Genomic DNA, 20,563 nt, shown 5'->3' with positions numbered 1-20,563 from the left:
AAACATGCAATCTTGATTTAAAAATTGTCAGTGATTGAGAATCCATCATGACCCTTGGTAAATTCTTCCAATGACTAATTACTTTCCCTCTTAAAAATGTATACCTTATTTCCAGTCTCAATTTGAATTTCAACTTCCAGGTTTTGGATTGTGTTTATTCCTTTCTCTGCTAGATTGAAGAGCCCATTATTAAATATTTGTTTCCCAGGTATGTATTTATAGACCGTAATCAAGTCATTCCTTAACCTTCTGTTTTGTTAGACTAAATAGATTGAGCTTGAGCCTATCACTATAAGGCAGATTTTCTGATCATTCTCATGTCTCTTCTTTGAGCTTTCTCTGATTTATCAACATCCTTTTCCAACATATGTGTTGTATGAATTGTAGGAACATTGCTCTGGCTGCTCTGTTCCTTTTGTCTTTCTGCTTACCTCCATTTCAAAATAGAAAGATGCACACTTAGGACTTTTATTCCCAAATAACTCCATGTATAGACAAAGTTATGCTGGCAAAATAGTGCCTTGTTCCTTTCAGCTTTGAAAATGTATTGTTTTTATTCCAGAATACGAATGTCCACAAGCAGAGTTATTCCAAAATAGCTGTTGCACTTTAAATTCACACCTACCTTAATCCAAGTTAACTTTCAAGGGTAGACAAGCCCTTATTGGTCACACTCTGTATGTATTCGGTGGGGTGGGAAGAATGGAAACTATTCTTGAAGCAAAAAGATCTACTCTAAGGGGATAGGGTGAGAATTTCCTTCTGTTCCTTTCCTAGGAACATGTGTGAAAATATTGAAAAATAAAAAGACTTTACTATTTTTTTTCTGAAGCAGGTGCAAAGTCTGGAATATAGCTTTTAAAAAAGTCTAATAGGTTCACTTTAAATGCAGACTCTGGAAACACTGTAAAACACTGAAATATTAGGCAGACATTGTCAAAGATTAATTTGAACTTGAACATTTAACTTAAAAGTGTGCTGTAAAATTCCTGTATATGATTAGTATTTATCATGTAAATACCTATCACATCTGTACAGGACACACTTTTTTCATCCTCATGACTAAATGTTTTCTCTGAAAAACTTATTTTTTTATGTGCTAATTTTGTCTCTATCAAGGGCAAAATTTTGCCTCAAAGAAAATGAACTTGGCTTCATGCTGAATATGTTCTCGTGACTGATGACAAATGACTGTGGCTTACTTTTATATCATGGTATTATAGATTTAAATTAGTTAGAAAAAACAATATTTTAAAGAAAAACATTTTTTGTAAGAGACATTTTAAAAATATAGTATTTGTCTTACCATTCTCTCAAAATTTGCCATTGGTCAGAGTAACCCATGAAAAAATAAAGCTGAGAATATGTCCTTAGCATTTTGTAGGGTATCATTTATATTATACTATTCTATTATTATTATTATTATTTATTAAAAGTATCTCTCCCCAAGAGTTTACAAATTGTCTAGTGCTCTGCACTTCAGGAAATACCACAGTAGCACTGGGAATTTCATGGGTTTTGGTCAACTGACTAGTCCCTAACCACTCCATTCTGCTTGCGGGGTTTACCTGCAAGGTTCTCCTTTGTCCCGGAGCACAACTGAGCAGAAAGTAGGCCACCATTCTGGATGAGAACTCACAGGTGACTCAGAGGCCAGTTGAATGGAGTGGGAGTAAAAGGCAGAAGTGCATTCATATGTTTGGGGGCGGGGCCAATCCTTTCTTCGCTTAGGGCATCAGGCATCATTGCTTTGCAATGGGTCTGTTGCATATAAATTGGATTGTGAGTGTGTAGTGAACAGGTGATTAACGGAAACGAAAGGCATGCATGCATGTCTGCTGGTGCTTGGGGAGAGTTTTAATGCACTGTATGGAATGGATTGTAAAATAGCCATTTTTCACTCTACATAATGTGTATATTTCAGGTGATGATTGCACACACTTTGTTGGTAGTACTGAAGTATCCGATAAACAACCTCAGTGTGATGATATCACTGAAGAGAACTTATCTTGTAGAATCTCTAGCTATCATTTAGTTGTTCCTCTGTCTGTTTTTCTGGGGTTTTTTTCCATGAGGGAACCTGCCTCCTCCATATCTTCTCCTGGAACTGTAATGCAGAGTTCAAATGTCACATTAGCAGGAACTTGCCTAATTTAATTACAAAAGAGGCAGAAGTGCTGGTACAAAAGGTCAGTGAGCACTTTCATCTCTTATTCATGTAATCCTTCTGCCAGGTGTCACTGCCAGCAAAAAGGGCTGTGTTCAGATGTTTAAGGGGTCCTTCTAAAAACTAACGAACACTACCCGCTGGAGCTCCCACCCAGAAACCTGGGAAAAATGCTAAATCTCTGGACACAATTAATAGGCAATATATCCACACTCACAAGCACTGAGTCTGTATATAAATCAAGGAAAGACTTTATTAAGGGATATGGGGGGACAGCATTAACTTGGGAAAATGCAGCTACAACATGTATAGACACATAATAAGTAAAACACCCACCTCGCAGTATCTTTGGCAGTAGTCCTTTATCTGTGTAGACACATCCCAAGAGTCTGGGAGTGCACTAAGGCAGGCCTGTCTCTAGCTTCTAGGGAGAGTGCTGCCTGGTCTTGGTCTTGAGTCTCCAACACCTTAACCCAACTAGGGTGATTTCAGTTTTACTGGAGGCCTTCAGTGGAATTCCCTTAGCGCTGAAGCTGCAGAGAGCAGCAACAGCCGAGAGCCATGCCTGTGCTGCCTCTGGCCACAAACCCGTCTCTGTGCCTGTTGACTCTCACTGTGGGGTCACCTCTGTGTCATCTCTTTGCAAAATCTTCAGGGTGGGACGTTGCATGTAGGACCCTAGGGGAGAGTCCTTACCACAAGGTAGGAGCACTTACCCCTTCTTCTCTCTCTGTTCATTCCCACCATGCCACCAATTCAGAGTTTGTGCACAGTTCTGGTCATTCTCCAAAGTGTCACTGGAGGATTGTTGTTGTCTAAAAAGCTTATGCAAATGAGCTATCGCTGTAGCCATACTTCCCCCTGTTCACCAGTATATGGTGGCAGACAGCTTTTTCTCCATGGACTTCTGTCCATCTGGTGTTCTGAGTAAACAGCTTCAGAAGCATGTTTTGCCCACTCTTTTTTTTTTTCCCCTCTTCACCAACTTCTTAGCTGATGTTGGGGAAACTTTGGTAGCTTCAGGCTGTAGGGCTTATATTCAGGGATGGCGCTTTGAAAGAAAAGTTTACAACATTTAGAATGTGCAGTATGTCACTGCTCAGGGATACTGTATGTAAGACATAGGTGATAGTGATGGGGAAAATATGGGGAAATGGGAAAAAAGGAAGGAACCAAAAAAAGTGCATAACTTCATTTGCAGTGCTGTGGTGTAATGTCAAGTAAACATTTTCCTCACTCAAACCAGAGACTGAATGAAGTTAAGAATGTGGACACCTGGTAAAATGAGAGAGGTGGAAGTACTGTGCATCTGAAACGGACATTTGCAGCAGTTGAATACACAAACACACTCAAGGATGTACCCTGTGTGCATTTAGTTCTGTTGTGTTTGCTCATGCAAGTTAGCCTAACTTGATATGATATTTATTCCTCTAGAAATGAAAGTGTTTCTCTTGAGCAAGTGGAACATCTCCAAAGACAGTTTCTTTCCTGTCTCCCTCACTGATTTATCTGTCTGTTTAAAAAGGCAAAATATACAATGTCCTTATTTATCTCACTCCTTCGACAGATATTTAAAAAAACAATTCAGTTAAAGTCCGCAGCTAACCTACGACAGTGACCAAGCTTGTCCCCCAACTAAAGCATGTCCCATGCAAAACTAAACGTCAGTCTTCACTGGACCCTTCCTCCCCCAAAAGCCTAAGATCCAAATATGGACCAAACAATCAAACATTTTATCAATAGCTACTACAAATTTCTTTTAGGAATGTTTAATATATTTAGACTTCATTTAAAGACAGGAAATGGATCCTCTGGCCAGCATAGTAAACTCAGGTTAATATCCACAATATGCTAGGGAATGCTCAAGAACTGGGACAAAACCTTTTGACGTGTCTAATTCCTAAAGGAGTGAAGAGCTTAAATACTGCTCCAACTTGCGATAACTGAAAATAGCCTGCTCTCAGGAGAAAAGTTGGTCAGATAGTTCAGCATGCATAGCAGTATCTGGATTTATGGTAGCTCCTTAGTCTTTTAGCACAGGCTTTCAGATCTGTCCATTTGTTTAGAACTTTTAAAGAGAGAAATTAGCTGCCTCAGAAAGCTCTGTTTCTCTCCAGCTTCATTCTATTGGTGGGTCTGCTATTACAGAAAGTCTCGAGTTTACCACCTTTTTTCTGCTCATATTATTTATAATGGACCTTGGCTAGGTATACTATTGCCTGCTTCCACTGGCATTTCTCTTCTTGGCTCTCTTAGTATTTCTAATATGCTGCCTATCAACTGACATCAGCTAGATCCTTGAATCTAGGGTCTGGAGTACAGCAGCCTTGAATGGATTTATGGCCTTATTAATACAATTATCTAGACCAATATGGAGTGATCTGTTTTTTATATTTTATCTACAGTAGATAAATAACAATAATCTTGATTATATCCTCCAAATCTCAAACCATTCCCTTTTTTCTGCATCTCTCATGTGTTCAGTTGTCTAACTCCAAGGTTACCAAAGAACTCACCATCTCAATGAACTAGCAAACACACTGGTTTAGCCACTTTTGTTCTAAGCAATTACAAAGCACTGTATTGTGGAATTTAAAAAACCTGTGTTTGTTAAAGGGCTTTGCCCGAGGAACTGGAAGTTTAATGTCAGCAAAGATTATTTATTATTTTTCTTTCCTTTCCACTCATTTTAATAATCACTCCTCCTTTTTCAAATCTGGCTTACTCAAACACAATAGTTTTCAGATACATTTATATTGGTCTTGTAAAAGAAATACTTCAAGATTTAGCTTTTCCAATTTAATATGATTAATGTAAGCAATTCTGTCAACTTTATCTGGAAGAATAATTTGTAATGTTCTATCTAATTATTGGAGGCAGCCTTTCCTTTTTTTACATTTTACTTTTTGTTTTCATTTTACACAGTTAAAAAAGGCTGCCATTAGAAACAGTTTGGCTGGTAAATGGTGTTTTAGAGGAGGTGAACTATATTGTATATTATATTGCAATCTAATTGTGTGTGTGTGTGTGTGTGTGTGTGTGTGTGTGTGTGTGTGTGTGTGTGTGTGTGTGTGTGTGTGTAAGTCATGAGTTTTTTACATAGACTTGGAGATCAGGATGCTCAATTAGATTACAATATAAACTGCAAATTAGGTTGGCTCACAGTTTTTTTTTTTTATTTTTTGTATTTGTCAGAAATATAATATAATTACATTCCAATATCTTGGCCTTTGGGGAAATTACTTGTCAGACATTAAGTTGCTCTTTCAAGTAAGCATCATTCACCATAACATCTTCAGTGTCTTTGAATGCTGTATATCTTACAAACAAGAAAGCTGTTATCTCCTGCTCAGGACTGAAGCTCATTTTGCAATTTTATACTGAATGAAGTAACCTAAATATTCCACAGAAGCTGGTCTTGCTGCAGTCTTGTTCAGTGAGCAAATCAGAAGAGACTTTTGCTTATGCTCCTGAAATATTGTATATTTAACCAACTTGTTATAGTACAGAAATGTTTTATTTCTTGCTTTACTGTTGAAAATGAGTCTGTCTGTCTCATCCTGTTGCCTACAATGTGAACACGCTATCTAATTTTGGCACCGTTCAGTTTATTTAGCAAGAAAAGCCCCAAGAATGGAATATGCTCAAGAGAAGCCCCAGGAATGGGATAGAAAAAGTGTTTTAGGTCAGAATTGTGTTGCAGTGGCTGAGTTGTATGAATAGACTTGCATAGTACCTACCTACATAGCTCAAGTCAGTATTATTAATTCATCACTTTCTTCAACACTATACTCACTAAAAACTCAAAATGGGAAGTAAAATGAAATTGCCCTTCTGTTTGTTTTATATGGAACCTGAACCACAGTTCATTCTAAAGTGGAATATTACCATACAGTTCTCTGAGTAACTTCCATACCTGTTTTTATAGAGTAGAGCTTTTGAAGGGAGGCAGCATGGACTAGTGAGCAAGGCATTGGATTTGGATCCAGAAAACTTGGGTTCTGGAGTGTATAAGAATTGGAAAGTATCTCTTTAAACTGTTTGGGAACCCTTTAGTGGGCCTTCCTATCTTTTACTGCCAAAGTCAGCAGAATCTACCCGAGCAGTAGTTGCATACATATGTAGCTAGGGCTTGTGTGTCACATTGTGTCATAGTTAGTAAACAGTTATTTGGAACCCTACTGTGTTAGTGTGGCTTCCTCATATTCTTAATGATGTGCGGAGAGCAAAGACACAACAGCTTGTATTCCAGTTCTGCCACACTGCCTGCTGTGTAATCCTGGTCAAGCCCTTTCCCTTCTCTGTGCCTCCATTTCCCATTCTGGCCACTGTCTTGTCTGTACAGTTAAGTTTTTCAGGGCAAGGACTGTCTCTTACTTTGTGTATGTCCTGTGTATACCCTTAGCATGGGGAGCCTGTGATTTCAGCTGGGGCCTAGGCTCTACCATAATACAACTAATGGTAACAAATAATAAAGAACAACAATTGATAGGTTGCCCTTTTGAAGTACATTAGTTTACATTCAGCAAATGAAGTTGTTAGGAATAAGTCTTTGAAATGTGGTCTAAAGGGAGCTTCTTTTATTAGAGTAGTAAATGAAATAACTGAAAGAAGTTTTCAGCCCTGCTACTGCTGTGTAACTGGGAGCTATAATAACTCATATCCTCAGTGATCAGCAGAGAGGGGGCCTTGTAACACACACACACCGGTGGGTTACACTGGGATGTCAGGCACAGCAGAGGTTAGTATTGGGGCTCCTGCCCCAATCCCCAATCCCCAGGCCTCCTGTACTTGGTCATTAGTTACAGGATCATCTGGAGGAGGCTTGGCCCCATGTTCGTTATGTTCCCTTGTTGTCCTCGTGCTTCTCGTCATCCCTGTTTGCCAGGCAGCCTGGGCTGGAGGAAGGGAAAGACTGAGCTGTTGGAACAGGGTGGCATGCTGGCTTGTGGCCCTGATTTATGGCATGGAGCTAGTGGCCAGCAGATGGTACTGTGCAGGTCCCGCTCAGCCTGAGATCTTGCCACCTATTTAACAAATAGCGGGTACAATACATATATGCTGGTACTTGGGGTGGTCCAATTACAGACACCACCAGGCAAAAATGGCTGGTAGTCTAGCAGCCCCGTCCGGGACTGCGTCTCACATACAGTACCACAGAACATGCCAATTGCATTACTTAGAGCTCCATGTTGTGAAGAGCCTGCATTTGAGGCAAGGGTCACCAAAAATAATTTTAAAACAATGGCTTGACTCTAGCCGTGCTCAGGCCGCTTTGTGCTGAAGATATCCCCTGCCTAGGGGAAACCTTGGACACTGTAAAGTCATTGTGGCAACTACTATGCCACCAGCCCACCCAGTCTCTGGTGTAGGGGTGTGGCCAAGGGGAACGGGGCAAGGCCATAGTATCTCTAAACCCTAGCAATCTCTGTTTGCCAAATGGCCCCTTGAGCTTCTCTAACATATGCCAAAGAGTGGGCTGGTCCCCATCTAAACACCAGGATCTGGGGAGTGTTCAAGTGTCTTAAAGGCAACTTTGCCCCGTCTCCTTCAGTCTCATGCTGAACTCAGCTAGATGGGAGGATCTGAACCAGTATGTTCACTATTTTCTCACCAATTTCTTGCTACTATAATATGCTTTTTTTCTCTCTTGATTTTAATTGATACATGAGCTTGTTTTCCAAGAAGATGTTGTCCAGACTTTCATGTTTTCTATTTCAACTAGCATGGTCTGTGAGGTCATGGATCAGAATAACAAAGGGGTAAGAGCTTTGGCCAAAAAAAAAAAAAAAAAAAAGAGAGAGAGAGAGAAAAGAGGAATTGAGTTATAAAATCTTTTCTGTGCAAGAACATGAGGATATCATGTAGAATGAGCAGAAATGGAAAAGTTATGATTTTGAACAGAATATTTCTCTGTTTCATATAACTAAGCTGTACAGTCTGGTAAAATGTAATGATTAATGGCAAAAGTAGATTAAAATATTTTCATTTCATTTTAGTGACCATCTTGAATTAGTGCTGTAAATTTATGACTAGTAAGAAATCATAAAAGAGATGTCATCTTTAATCTTCTTCAAATTGTAGTCTTCATTAACAAACTGAACTTAGTTTTTATAGCAGCAAGAGTAAGAAGGAAAGTGCAGCCTGCTTTTAATTAAACTGTAGTGTTCTGTGGTCACCCTTAAAATCTTTACAATAATTATTTGCAAGTAATTTATTATGTTGATCCTTATATGAAGTTTGCCTTTCAGCCTTTTGCTGAATTAATTAAACGGCAAAACCACAGTGTTTAAGCATTAATCTTAGACAGGTTTGTATCATAGCATTGCGACTGCCACTCTGGGATTGGCAAATAAACACATTCAGACACCCACATTTAATTGGTTGAAAAGCAGTTGTCACAACTTCAGCAAGGTCTAATCCTGAAGGCTGTGGTCAGACAAAACTTGAACTGAGTTTTACCTGAGTAATGACTATATAATCAGTCTGGAAACCAGATGACAGTGAATTAATTAAAATGGTCAGAAGCACTGCCATGTATCCTGCTTTTTCTAAGTCATTCTGCTCTGCAAGGCAAGAATATCAGATCATTCCATAAATCTCATTTCCCACCCTGTGTCTAGGTCATGTTGCCTCATTATTTTGTATATCTCTGTCATATCCCCTTTATTGGTCTCCTCTCCATGCTAAGCAGTCCTAACCTGTTAATCAGTAACGTCTCATGCTTTCAGGTGTCTGGCTGAGCAGGGCTTAGGACGTCTGAAACAGTCATAAAACTCTGGCAGGCCCCTGGAAAGATGCATAATATCCATCCCCTTCTCTGAACAAGGTTCACACAAAGACTGCAATATGAATACATGAGTAATCAGAATAAACATCCTATCCGTCTACTCTACCATCTCGTTTAGCTTTTTTCTTTCACTGTGGTATCTAAGTGCTTTGATTATTTGAGTCATTCTCAAGCTAGTCCTATGCTGGGCCTCTTTACACAGTCTTTTCCTCTTGAGACAGTGAATAATATTCATTGGTGGGAGCTTCCATAGAGGCCTTTGCTGGGTCAGGGAGTGCATGGGCAGGTACATGGTGATCACTGAGTGTAGTCCCCATATTGCATTACACCTTTCCATAGCTCCTGTTGAACAAGATGGTTAGAACAGCACCTCCATGAAGTTCGATAATTCTCAGTTCTTCTGCTGGCTGAGTTTTCTACCATGAACTTGTGTACAGAGGCAGACAGAATTTGGCCCATTATACGTTGTGGATGTATATGAGTAATGAATATAATTGTTACTATTACAGGAGTAATCACTTGTATTTTGGGAGGAGAGGAGGGGTTATTTTAAGAAGAAATTCTGTTTATCCACTCCCAGTCATTTTCACCCCAAAGTGACTCATGTTACAACCCTCTTTATTCTACCCTAGAATTATTAGTAAATATTGTCAAATGTGGTAAAGCCCAGAAAGTGCATTTTTACCTAATGAAACCATTTAGCCTGAGCAAACACATTATTCACCGATAAACATCCACTCTTGGGCTGGAGGGAAATTGTCTGTGTTTGTGTTTGGAGATGAGATGGAATAGGAATAATGAGAAGGAAACTAAACTGTGCTGTAAATGTACAAAAATTAGTTTTTGTCAACCCTCAAACAATAGGCTGGTCTTTGGCAAGTCTTCAGAATTTGTGTAAAAATTGCCAAATGTTCTTAACCATTAGGCAGAGATTTTGCTGCATTTACATTCCTATTCATGTACACTTTAGAACTGTTACAATCACTTAATACATGTTAATCATGGTAACTGAGCTACAATCATAGGATACAATAAACATGTTTTTTTTAAAAACAAAAGGTGTATTTAAAATATTATTTGAAATGTTCTATTAGTGTTTCATAAAGATTTCAAAGTGGTGGTCAAAGGAACAGAGAATCCCCTTTTCAATTGTTCAGATTAAATCAGTATTTCACACAAATAATCCTTTTTTTTAAAAACTGCTAATCTAATAGCTTCTATGCTTTTCTCTTATTGAGTCAATTGTTGTTTCTGTTATGTGCCCTGTTTCTAAAGAGCTTAAAAAGTGACCCACTCATTTTAATTTGCATTAGGTTGGAACTTGGAATGCCAATTATCAGCACTGATACGGTTTCTGAAAGCTGATTAAGACATATTTTGGTTAAAGAATGGTGAAAAAAATATCCTAGAGAATAATATAAGTTGCTGACTGAAATATTGGATTGAGAGTAGCTAGGACACTAGAAACAAGTTTAAATTTGGTGGAGGGGAAGTATAGAGTTTCCTAAAATTATACACACCAATTTTTAAAGGATAGGTGGGGATCTTAAACTGAAACAGGATTGAGGGGCTTAGGCTTTAAATCTAGTCTTGGAATGTCAGTTTAAACTGTCAGTAGTAAATTGAAGTTACACTGGCCATTGCTCACACAGTTAACTGGGCCCATAGGGGAGAGAATTATATGAACTCTCTTCTATAGACGTGTTCCTATTTTCTTAACTTTTGGCACTTTTTAGATTCTTCTCTTGCCCCACAATTGTATCATGCCTCCAAAGCACCTTAAACATAAATGCTTTTGAGTGGTGCTGCATTTTTAGTATTCTGAAGAATAGTGTGCAGTGGAATCCCATGGATCTAGCCACATTTGTCCCGTTGAGTCCATGTATTACAATACATGTGGTATGAAAGATGTCCCACCCTGAAAAATTGCTATCACAGAATAAATTAAGAATGGAATTGTAATCTTAACTCATAATTCCCTTGCTGTAGTTTCTAATTATTGTTGATTTAAAGCTATGTTAACATGTGCTCTTGTGCTTCCCAGTGCTTCTTCACACAATGGGGAGTTTGTGCCTAAGGATCTAGGCTGGGAAACATGGAACAATGAAGAATGTCTTCTTTACAGCATGTTCTGCACCCCCATTTTTTCTGAGTAGTTCCAGCTCAGAATGGGGGGAAGGGAAGTGGGTGTATAAACCTAGCTGGGTTCCACCCTATCCTGTCCCCTTCCCAATCTGTAGTGGAAGCCTGTGTGTTAAGTAAGGCCTTGTCTACACTAGAAAGTGTTGTCAACGCAAGTTACAGCGATGATCAAAAAGCACTATAATTACAATGCTTTTGCCTGTCCACATAGCACTCATGTCGCCAAAGTGCATCCACAGTTGGTGCTCTAGTATCAATAGTCAGAGCAGTACACTATGGGCAGCTATCCCACAGTGCAACTCACCACTTTGTGCCGTTAGGAGTTGTGGGAAGGTGGAGAGGATTGCAGTGCCTCATGGGTGCGGGCTCAATATCCCATGATGCAGTGATTTCTGTCCCATCATTCCATGGTTTCTGACTGCATTTTGCAGCATTTTTCAATAGCCCTTGTTTCATGTGTGCCCATCATCTGTATCCTGAAATGCTCATAGTGAACCTGGGAGACCCCACCTACCCCTTACTGCCATGGTTCATGAAGCCTTACACAGGGCAACCTGGAGAGTAGCAAGGAGCATTTCAATAACAGGTTGAGGAGGTGCTGAATGACCGTTGAATGTGCATTTGGTAGATTAAAAGTTTGCGGGCGATGCCTTTGTGGCAGGTTAGACCTAAATGAGGTTAATATTCCCATGGTTATAGCCTCCCACTGTGTGCTCCATATTCATGAATGTAACGGTGAATAGTTTCCCCCTGAATGGAGCGCAGAGATGGATCACCTTGCGACTGACTATGAACAACCGGATGTCAAGGCAATTAGAGGGGCACAACGGGGGAGAGGGGCATTCGAATCAGGAAGGCCTTGAAGAGCCATTTTGACAATGAGCAACAATAAGGTGTCTTTGTAAACAGCACTGTGCCATGCTATGACTGCTATCCAGCTTGCACTGTGTATCAATGTGAGTTGCAACCACCGTGTGCAAAAGACAATTAAAGATGACTTGTTCTTCACAGAGTATGTCTTTATTAAATAACAATTATTCATGACACACACAAAAAGCTGGGCAGGAGGGGAGAAAGCAGTGAGGGGCAGTGTGAGTTATGACAGCTGGGTGTAGGTCCAGCTATTGTTCTGGAAGCTGTCTGAAGGGGTGGAGTGAACAGAGTACCGAGACAGGCTGAGAATTTGGTAGGAATGTGTGGGTGGAGTTTGGGTAGGGAATTGAAAGTAGTTGTGTATTAGTTGCAGGGGGAGTAGCATGCGTGAATTCAGTTTGCAGCATTATTAGTGACTTTAGCAACTCTGTTTGCTCCTCCATGGCTTTTATCATGCACTTGTTACCTGCTATCACTCGCTCCTGGTTTTCCCTCCTCTCCTGTCTATCAATTTTTTTATTTTTGGACTCTGTGTGTGTGTCTGCCCTTTTTTTATTTTTTTTTCTGCCTCAGAGGACTGGAGAAGTTCCTGGAACATCTCCTCTTTGCTTCTCCATGGTTGTTTTCTTATCAGCCATAGGTGCTCGGCAGGTGCGGATGGGTTTCCCCTCAAGGGCACATCTGTAGGAGAGCAATAAGCAATGAACAGAAGCATGATTGTGAGTGCAATAACAGCATTGATTCATTACTGTAAAATACACCTCTTTCTCACTGTCCCCTGGCAAGCACATGGCTGAACAATCAACCAGGGCTTGGTGAGTTGTATCTGGGGAGAGGGGGCACTCAAACTGGGGAAAAGATTCTGGGTGATTGTCTGAGATATTGATTCAGTTTGATATGGACAAAATTTCAAATTGTACTACCATTTTCTACTGGCAGTGGCCATAGAAGCTGATATGTCACTTCTGATAGTAAGCAGGGATGCTAATGTGCATCTCCTCCATGCTGCTTCAAACCAGGTCCTTATGCTGCTTGCCTGTGTGCCACTGTGGTCCCTGCACAAGTGATTGCCAATTGGCATGGGAAAGTTTCCTACAACGGGGGAAGAAACAAAGCAGCTCTGCTGAAGAATCTCTGGCAGAGGATTTGCAAGTACCTCCAGGAAAGTTTCCTAAAGATCTATCTGGAGGATTGCTGTGACAGCTTGGTGTGACATTAACACACTTCTTCGCAACACTGCCTAGCTGAACAGGGGAATGGGAAGCACATGCAAACACAGCTACTATTATGCATTTCTATCCCTTCCGGGCCCACAGAGGTATCCATGGATCTCTTTGTGGTGGAGAGGGGGGAGTTGCCACTGTGAATAGCTTCCAGGTCCTTATAGAAGCGGCAGCTGTTTGGCTCTGCACCGGAGCGATGGTTTGACTCTCTGGCCTTTTGGTACCCCAGCCGCAGCTTCTTGATTTTTCGCACAGCACTGCAGCATGTCTCATTCATAGTCCTTCTCTTCCATTAAATGAGAAAGTTGACCATAAGTATTGAAGTTCCTTCTACTGGAGTGTAGCTGGGACTGCACAGCCTCCCCTCCCCAAATGCTGATCAGATCCAGAAGCTCTGATGTGCTCCAAGCAGGAGAGCGTTTGGTGCATGGAACCGCCATGGTCAGCTGGGAAGATGAGATGTGAGCTCTCCACAACAACCAAGCAGGAAGTGGAATTTCAAACATTCCTGGGACTTCAAATGGGGAGGGGCAGATGGCTAAGGGCAGCGGGGTTCAAACTGATGGCCAGAGCAGTCAGGATGAGCATTGTGGGACACTTCCTGGAGGCCATTTCCCATGACATAAGCAAGCACGGTGTCTACCCTGACGCTAAAAGTTTAGCGCAAAAAGCACTATGCCTCTCGTCAAGGTGGTTTTATTTTGTTGCAAAATCAGGGGAAGTGAGTCAGTGAGAGTGGGTGGATTGCAATGTGTACACCACCACTGCTTTGGTGCAAAAAGTTGACCTTGGGCGACAAAAGTCTGTAGTGTAGACTAGGCCTAAGCGTTTTGTGGACAATATGTTCAGTCACATAAAGAGCTTGCCCCTCTGTAGTTTGGAATCCCAGGGCAGCCATGGTCAGAGGAGCCAGCAGCAAATGACTATTCCAGGACCATATATAGGAGGGAGTGAGGAGGCCAGGGGCTTCCATTCAAATGCTACCTGCTTTAAGTGGATCCCTCAAGATCAGCAAAGGGGGTGAAACCTGTGGTTTGTTCTGCAGTGAGAACAACCATGTCCCATGCCTCCCACCTGGAAGGATTTCTCAGGAAACTCTTCAGGTTGATATTAGGGATGTAAGCGGCTAAACGTTTAAATGGTAAGCAGCGGTCTTACTGTTTACTAATTAGTTTAAACGTTGCCCTGTGGGGGGGGGGGGGGGGGGAGACACTGAGCCCAGCACAGCTCTCCCTCCTCCCCCCCAACGTGTGCACAGCTGCAGCTGGGCAGTTCTCGCTCAGCGGGGAGGAGCCGAGCCCAGCGTGGCTCCCCCTCCCCTTGTGTGCTGAGCTAAACCGTTTAAACATTCTGTTTTTAGGAGTTAAAATGGATTGTTAATTGAACTAATTTTTACATCCCTAGTTGATATGCACAGAATTATCTTTATCCTGTGCAGGAAAAATTCTTGTAAAAGGAGAATTGAACTCACAGAATTTTGCATTCAGCTACAAATGGCATCAACAATTCAATGTTTAAATCAATTGCTAGCTGTCTGTACCAGTGATGTTAATGTGTTTCCTCGGCCTTTTGGCCAATGGAGTGTGCATACTTCTCAATGTTTTTATGATTTATAGTGGTCACTTCGTGGCTCAGTCACATATTGATATGAATAGTAATGTCCAAAGGTGTATTAGTGAAGTCTTTAATCAAACAGTCCTAAAACCTGCAATAAGGAGTTTTAAAAGAAAAATATACAGGTGTCATAACCTATTTTCTGATAGTTTTGTAAAATTAACAATGTGTTAAAGAACCTTAATGGATAATACCAGGGTTTTACTTTGTTTACTATACTAAGATTTGTGAAATTTGAAGACATTCAGTGTCAACTTCAATGCAATGGGAAGAGTAAAATTGTGTGTGTGATGCAGACATACTACCTTTAATACGTATTATGCAGAAACTTTTCCCTCCTTTTTATCACATTATTTCAGTATTCTGGTTTATTTACGTAAGCCTATTGTAAAACTAATGGCTGATGGGAGACTAGAGAAATACAACAGTGCTGGTACTCGTTTTCAAAAGCCTTCAGAAAGCGAGTGGAGACAACAAAAGGACTGGCACTAACGAGCCAACACAGTGTTCATTGAAGTGAGTGTGAGTCTTTCCTTTGACTTCATTTGGCTTTGGATCAGGGCCTAATAAAGATGGATGAAGAAAATGCAAAGCCAAGATAACAGAAATAATGTCGTAAGATGGAGAGAACAAAGTAGGTGGTTGGCCAAAGCAAGGGCAGACAGAAGTATTCTTAAGAAGATGTAAATGAAGAAATAAATATTTATCTTGTTAACCTAATTTAAATATTTGGACTGGTTATTTGCCATGATTGTAACTTTTCTTTATTAAAAGCATAGCCAAAATGTTCAAATGGAGATGGCTAAAGTTAAATAAATGGCTTGGCTTTTCAGAGAGCATGATACCCATAGCTGAAAAATAAGACCATTTTGAATTAGGTGCTTAATTGTAGGCACCCACATTTGAGTATGTTGGTCTTTTTTAGTTCCTAGAATGCCAAATTTCCAGGGTCTGACTGTCTTTGATGCTAAGCACAAGGGGCCTCTGATCTCAACTGGGACCTCTGGGAATTATAACAATAGAATTAATAACTAATAGTAATTGTATATCACTAAAGGATTGTTAGCTTGTTTCATGTCTTTATAGAAAATAAGCCATAGTTTGTATAGTATCATGACATTTCAGACTTCAAATATTTTTAGGATACAAGCAAACATTTTCTAATTAGAACAACAATTAAACACTAAACTGATACTCTAAATATTTATACCAGTTTTAGACCTGAAACATAAAGATGAGGACTGAAATGTTACTACTGAGGCATCTTTAAATACTAAGGAATTGTAATCTCCAGTATACCACAATTCACCCCCTGAAAGAGATGTAATCAGTACAATTATATTTCAGGTATAATCGATAGAACTGTTTCCATATTGCTGCAGCAGGGGGGATCTGACTCAAAAGCTAACTGTGACCTGGCTTAACAGAGTTTGCAAGGTTCAACATCCCCTGTATTTTCAGAGGAATGTAATGGGACTGCATGATTTGGGGGGCCTCAGATCTTTTTGATCCTTGCCTTTAAACTGGATCCTGCAAGGTGTTTGAGCGCCTTCTGTGAGGTGCTTTATATGCTACTGCCTGCGGTGTGGGAACCAAGTCAGCTCTCTGAAGCTGATTGTCCTAGAGGTTCACTTTTTTTCCTGCAGAGATTTAGACTGCAGTTTATTTCTTTAGTGGTTTTATAGGAAGGAATCCTACTGAGAACACCTGGAGCGCTATATAGTTACAGCAGAGCAGTTGGTATGTTCAAGCTTTTGAAAGGGGTGCAAACCTCTCAGGGGCTCTAGCCACCCTTTAGATTTCTGCAAAGTTTTGAGCTTAAGAAAAGCAGACCCTTTCCACAGTGGATCAAAGTTCACTGCAGCCATAAAGCATGTTTTTTCCCTGCAAATGTGGGAGGCAACCTGATGGGAATGTGAAGGAAAGGGGTGACTCTCACAGTCAGTGAATTCTTACATTCTGTGTCTCCCCATCAACATCACCTCAGTTACTGCCATGGGGCCAAATCCTTTCCTCCCTCACACAGCTTAAAGAAAGGGATTCTGTGCAGGGGGATTTGGGGTGGGGTAGGGGTGCTGTGAGGTGGGGATAGAATGCTCCAGCCAAAGCTCCACTGTTGCTACTATCCGTCTCAGGTTTAGCGGTGTCCCACTTCTGCTGTGGGAACATGTGTATTCACTGACCCATTGGCCGTTGCTGTGCCCCACTTGCACCATGGTGTTGCTAAAGCCCCTGAAGAGCAGGTGGGCTCTCCACATGCAGCCTGCTTCCACAGCTGCTTCCACTCTGTTGAGACTGTGCTAAGAAACAGAGGAGGCTGGTGAGCAAAGGGAGTCAGGAGGGGGTGCAGAGAGATGGGAGCTTTGAGGCAGCCTGAGAGCACCCCCAGCGTAGTCTAATAAACAAGGGACATTTTTAATTGGACCTTGAAATGAATGGGAAATCAGTAGAGCTGCTTGAGGACAGAGGTGGTGACAGGGTCACACCTTTTTGCACAGTGTGCCTGGGAATGTGGATAGCAATGTTTGGCATGTGCTAAAGACTGAGAAACTTGGACTGGGAGATGTTGTAGAGAAGGGAGCTGTAAGAAATGCAGGTGTGGATGAGGATTTTGGGAGAGGTGAGCCAAAGCAGTAAGGTACATAGGCGTTATTCCCAAAAGGTTGAAGACTTGAAGGCAGGCTGACAGAGAGGCAGAGATCCAGGAGAGAGGGGAAGTTTGGGATGAAAGATGGTGTAAAGATTACAAAAAGTGGAAAACTGTCTCAAGTAGAAGTGAATCAGAAGTGGAATCTGGCATGAGAGAGTAGGTAGACTTGTATTTGGGAATGCACCTTTCATCCAAAAGAAATCCTTCTGTCTTTGAGACAATTAGCGGAAGGAGGCTGTTCCAAAGTCACAAGTTTTTACATTCCTGCTGCACAGAAAAGGTACATTAGTTATCAGTACGTAAGTAAATAAATATTTTATTTGCTGCTGGGAGCAGAAACTTGCCTTATCCTAATTTCTGAATTATTATTAACCAGGTATATCAAGTTTGAACTTTGTTTGAACCAGTTGCTGCATCTCTGAGGCTGAACTAAAAGGGAAGGGATGTTTAAATGGCAGCGAAGTTGCTTCTGGCCTAGCTAACTGGAAGCACTGACAGTTGCGACCCTGTAAAATGGATTGTAAATGATTTCAAGAATCCTACTGCACCTTCCAAAATGGTTCCCGAGAGCCACTTTGGACAATTCCAGTAGCATAATACTGCCAATATTCAACACTGATGTAAAAGCTAACCTCCACTAGCTTGCAGTGTTATGAGAAAATAATTCAATACTGATCCATTTTGGTTAGCCCAATCTGTGTGTGTTTGCAAGTGCTGAAAAACCTCTATCTGCCATTTCATATCTTTCAAGATATTTGTGGTGATTCTAAACATCAGTCGGAAGTTTTAGCCTAATATTTCTGTAGTTCAGTTAGCCAGTATATTATATGTAACCCCAACATTTGAATAAGCTTTATAGTTATTGGGCTGGATTGTCTCCTTTAGTGAAAGTCTCTATGAGGATCTCCTTGTGGCATTCCTCCTTGATCCAGTCTGTTGGGGCAGAAATAGAAGTTACTTGTCTCCTCACAGAATGAGCTATGGAGCTCACCCTCAATGCTAAAGAATTCCCAGTGATCTATTTGGAAACCTTGTATCTTCAGCTCTGTGCCTCCCAATGTGAAGCACAAATTGCAACAGGAGAAAGCTGGCCACCCAAAAGACAAGTTCCCTGCCTCATTGAATGAAATGGAAGAAGAACAAGGCTGCTAGTAGACTAGGAAGGAAAGACTGATATGGAAGTCTGGAGAAAGACTAGTGGACAAATATGGGGAGTGACTGAAGATAAAAAAAAAAAAAAAAAAGACCTCTAATGACTCAAGGTGTCAAAAAAAAATTCGTTACCTAGCGCCACCCTTAAACGTTAGCTTTCTTAATTATTGATGGCTGGCCAGGGCATGTCTGTGTTGGCTACATCTACCTTGCCATTAACTCTTCCAGTCAAACGTATAGTGGATTCATATCCCCAGTTGCTTCACAAATAAGAGTTTTTTCATAGACATTTTGCCAGTGACTTATCAAATAAGTGATAGTATGTCTGATATATGAATTAATTTTGTTTCAGTGATTTCTAAACACTTCACAAATGCACCAGGCACTGTTTATGTAGGGTGTCAGCAGAGTTTACTTTAAAATAAATACTAAAGTGAAATGAAGTACAGCACTGTCTTTGAATGCAGTGCATGATTTTACACTTCATTAAGTCTATTTTTCGTACTAGTAAATAAGTGGCAACTGTACAACTAAAAGACTGATGGGGTGAAGAAAAAGAGGTGTTCCTCACTTGAACATGCTAAATAAATGTATCCATTTTTTGAAAGGTGACATTTCCCAAAAGGACCAGTGCTATGACTTTGCACAAGTTTTATGCATTTGTTTATTTTGTAGTTGAGTAAAACTATTACTCTGACTCGGCCACTGAAACAACCTCTTGTACATCTGAAACCTATTACATTCAGAATACCTCCTTAAGAAGAATACATATAAATAGCTGTGTAATGGGAACTTTTCTTCTTTTCCAAGTTTGAAGAGTTTTTATAAAGTGCTCAGACTTCCCTGGTATTAGTTAACCGAGGTTTCAATTTTAAGAAGCCCCTTAAATAAAAATGGTTACCCTTTTTTTGATATTTTTAAATTCACTTACATTTCTGAGAGAGACCAAAAAAACCCAAAAAATATCTTCCACAAGAAAACTCTCAAATAAGTAAAGAAACAACAATAAAAATGGTTACCTTAAACTGCTGAACTCAAGGTTTGTGAAGACAAGAGGATTGCACTGGCAGAAGTGAGGCATAATTTGGCCTGCAGAAATTTTAAGTACTGGTGATAATACCTGAAAAAGAAAAAAAAAACATAGCTTGACTTTCATCTCGCAGAAGCTGAGTTGTATCTGCATGTATCTGATGTTCTTGTTTAGCCTGGTTTATTGTTTGGTTTTTTTCATTTGTAAGAAAGTAAACTAAAATTTAAAAATAAAATAATAAAATTAAATTAAATTAAAAAGTAAATTTAAATTAAAAGGTGGCAGCAGATAAGTGGACATTAATTTAAATAAAACTCATGTTAACGTTTATACCTTGTGACCGCAGATGAGTGTATTTGTATAATATCTAATCTACATATTTAATATAAAATCTGTTTATTTTAGGCATTTATAAAGTGCCACTCTCCATAGGATGTAGATACTGGTCACATAGCTAACCATACTAGAGCAATATTATAAATAGCATTTGAAGCACTAGTTCACATGTGATGAATACATAAATTAGGAAATTAAAAGTGCAAACATCTGTACCGCTGAACCATAAATAGGTATCCTTGGAGCTATCACAATTTTTGTAACTTCTGTTTTTGCATTATTCATGCAAATACAGCACAGACTCCTTAGGTCAATTTGACATCTACTTATAGTTCTCTTTCTATCCTCAGCAGAGGTCCTGTTCAGGAAGTTGTGAAGGCTTGCTCACAGTGTTCTGTCAATGTGTTGCTCCTTTGATTGGGAGGGATCTACTTCAAAGGTGACAGAGTAGTTCTGATTACCATTCAGAGAGTGTTCTCTCTCCAGAAGTTGCAGACAGGAGTGCCAAGGATCAGGATGTCTTTTGTCATGTGGATACCTGATCACTAGGAAATAAACTGAATCACCAAATTATTTTGCATAAATC

The 20,563-nt window shown here is 40.2% G+C and overlaps 1 protein-coding gene across 6 annotated transcripts in view; it reads left to right on the top strand.

The window, feature by feature from the left end:
- MSRB3 (methionine sulfoxide reductase B3) overlaps positions 1 to 20,563 on the top strand; it is a 119,329-nt gene that overhangs the window by 74,406 nt on the left and 24,360 nt on the right. Inside the window, exon 5 of one of the 6 annotated variants that reach the window (XM_067564092.1) lies at positions 8,899 to 14,393. The exons of the other annotated variants lie outside the window; for them this stretch is intronic. Within the exon in view, the coding sequence (XP_067420193.1) occupies positions 8,899 to 8,921 (23 nt within the window). The 3' untranslated portion in view covers positions 8,922 to 14,393. Of the gene's footprint in view, positions 1 to 8,898; positions 14,394 to 20,563 lie in introns of those variants that run through there. 6 annotated transcript variants of the gene reach the window in all.

The sequence above is a fragment of the Emydura macquarii genome, unplaced genomic scaffold (genome assembly GCF_026122565.2).
Source record: "Emydura macquarii macquarii isolate MOO-44397 ecotype Brisbane River unplaced genomic scaffold, CSIRO-AGI_Emac_v2 contig_2636, whole genome shotgun sequence".
Taxonomy (NCBI): Eukaryota; Metazoa; Chordata; order Testudines; family Chelidae; genus Emydura; species Emydura macquarii.
The sequence above is the reverse complement of the archived record's forward strand: the minus strand, read 5'-3'. Positions and strand labels throughout refer to the sequence as shown.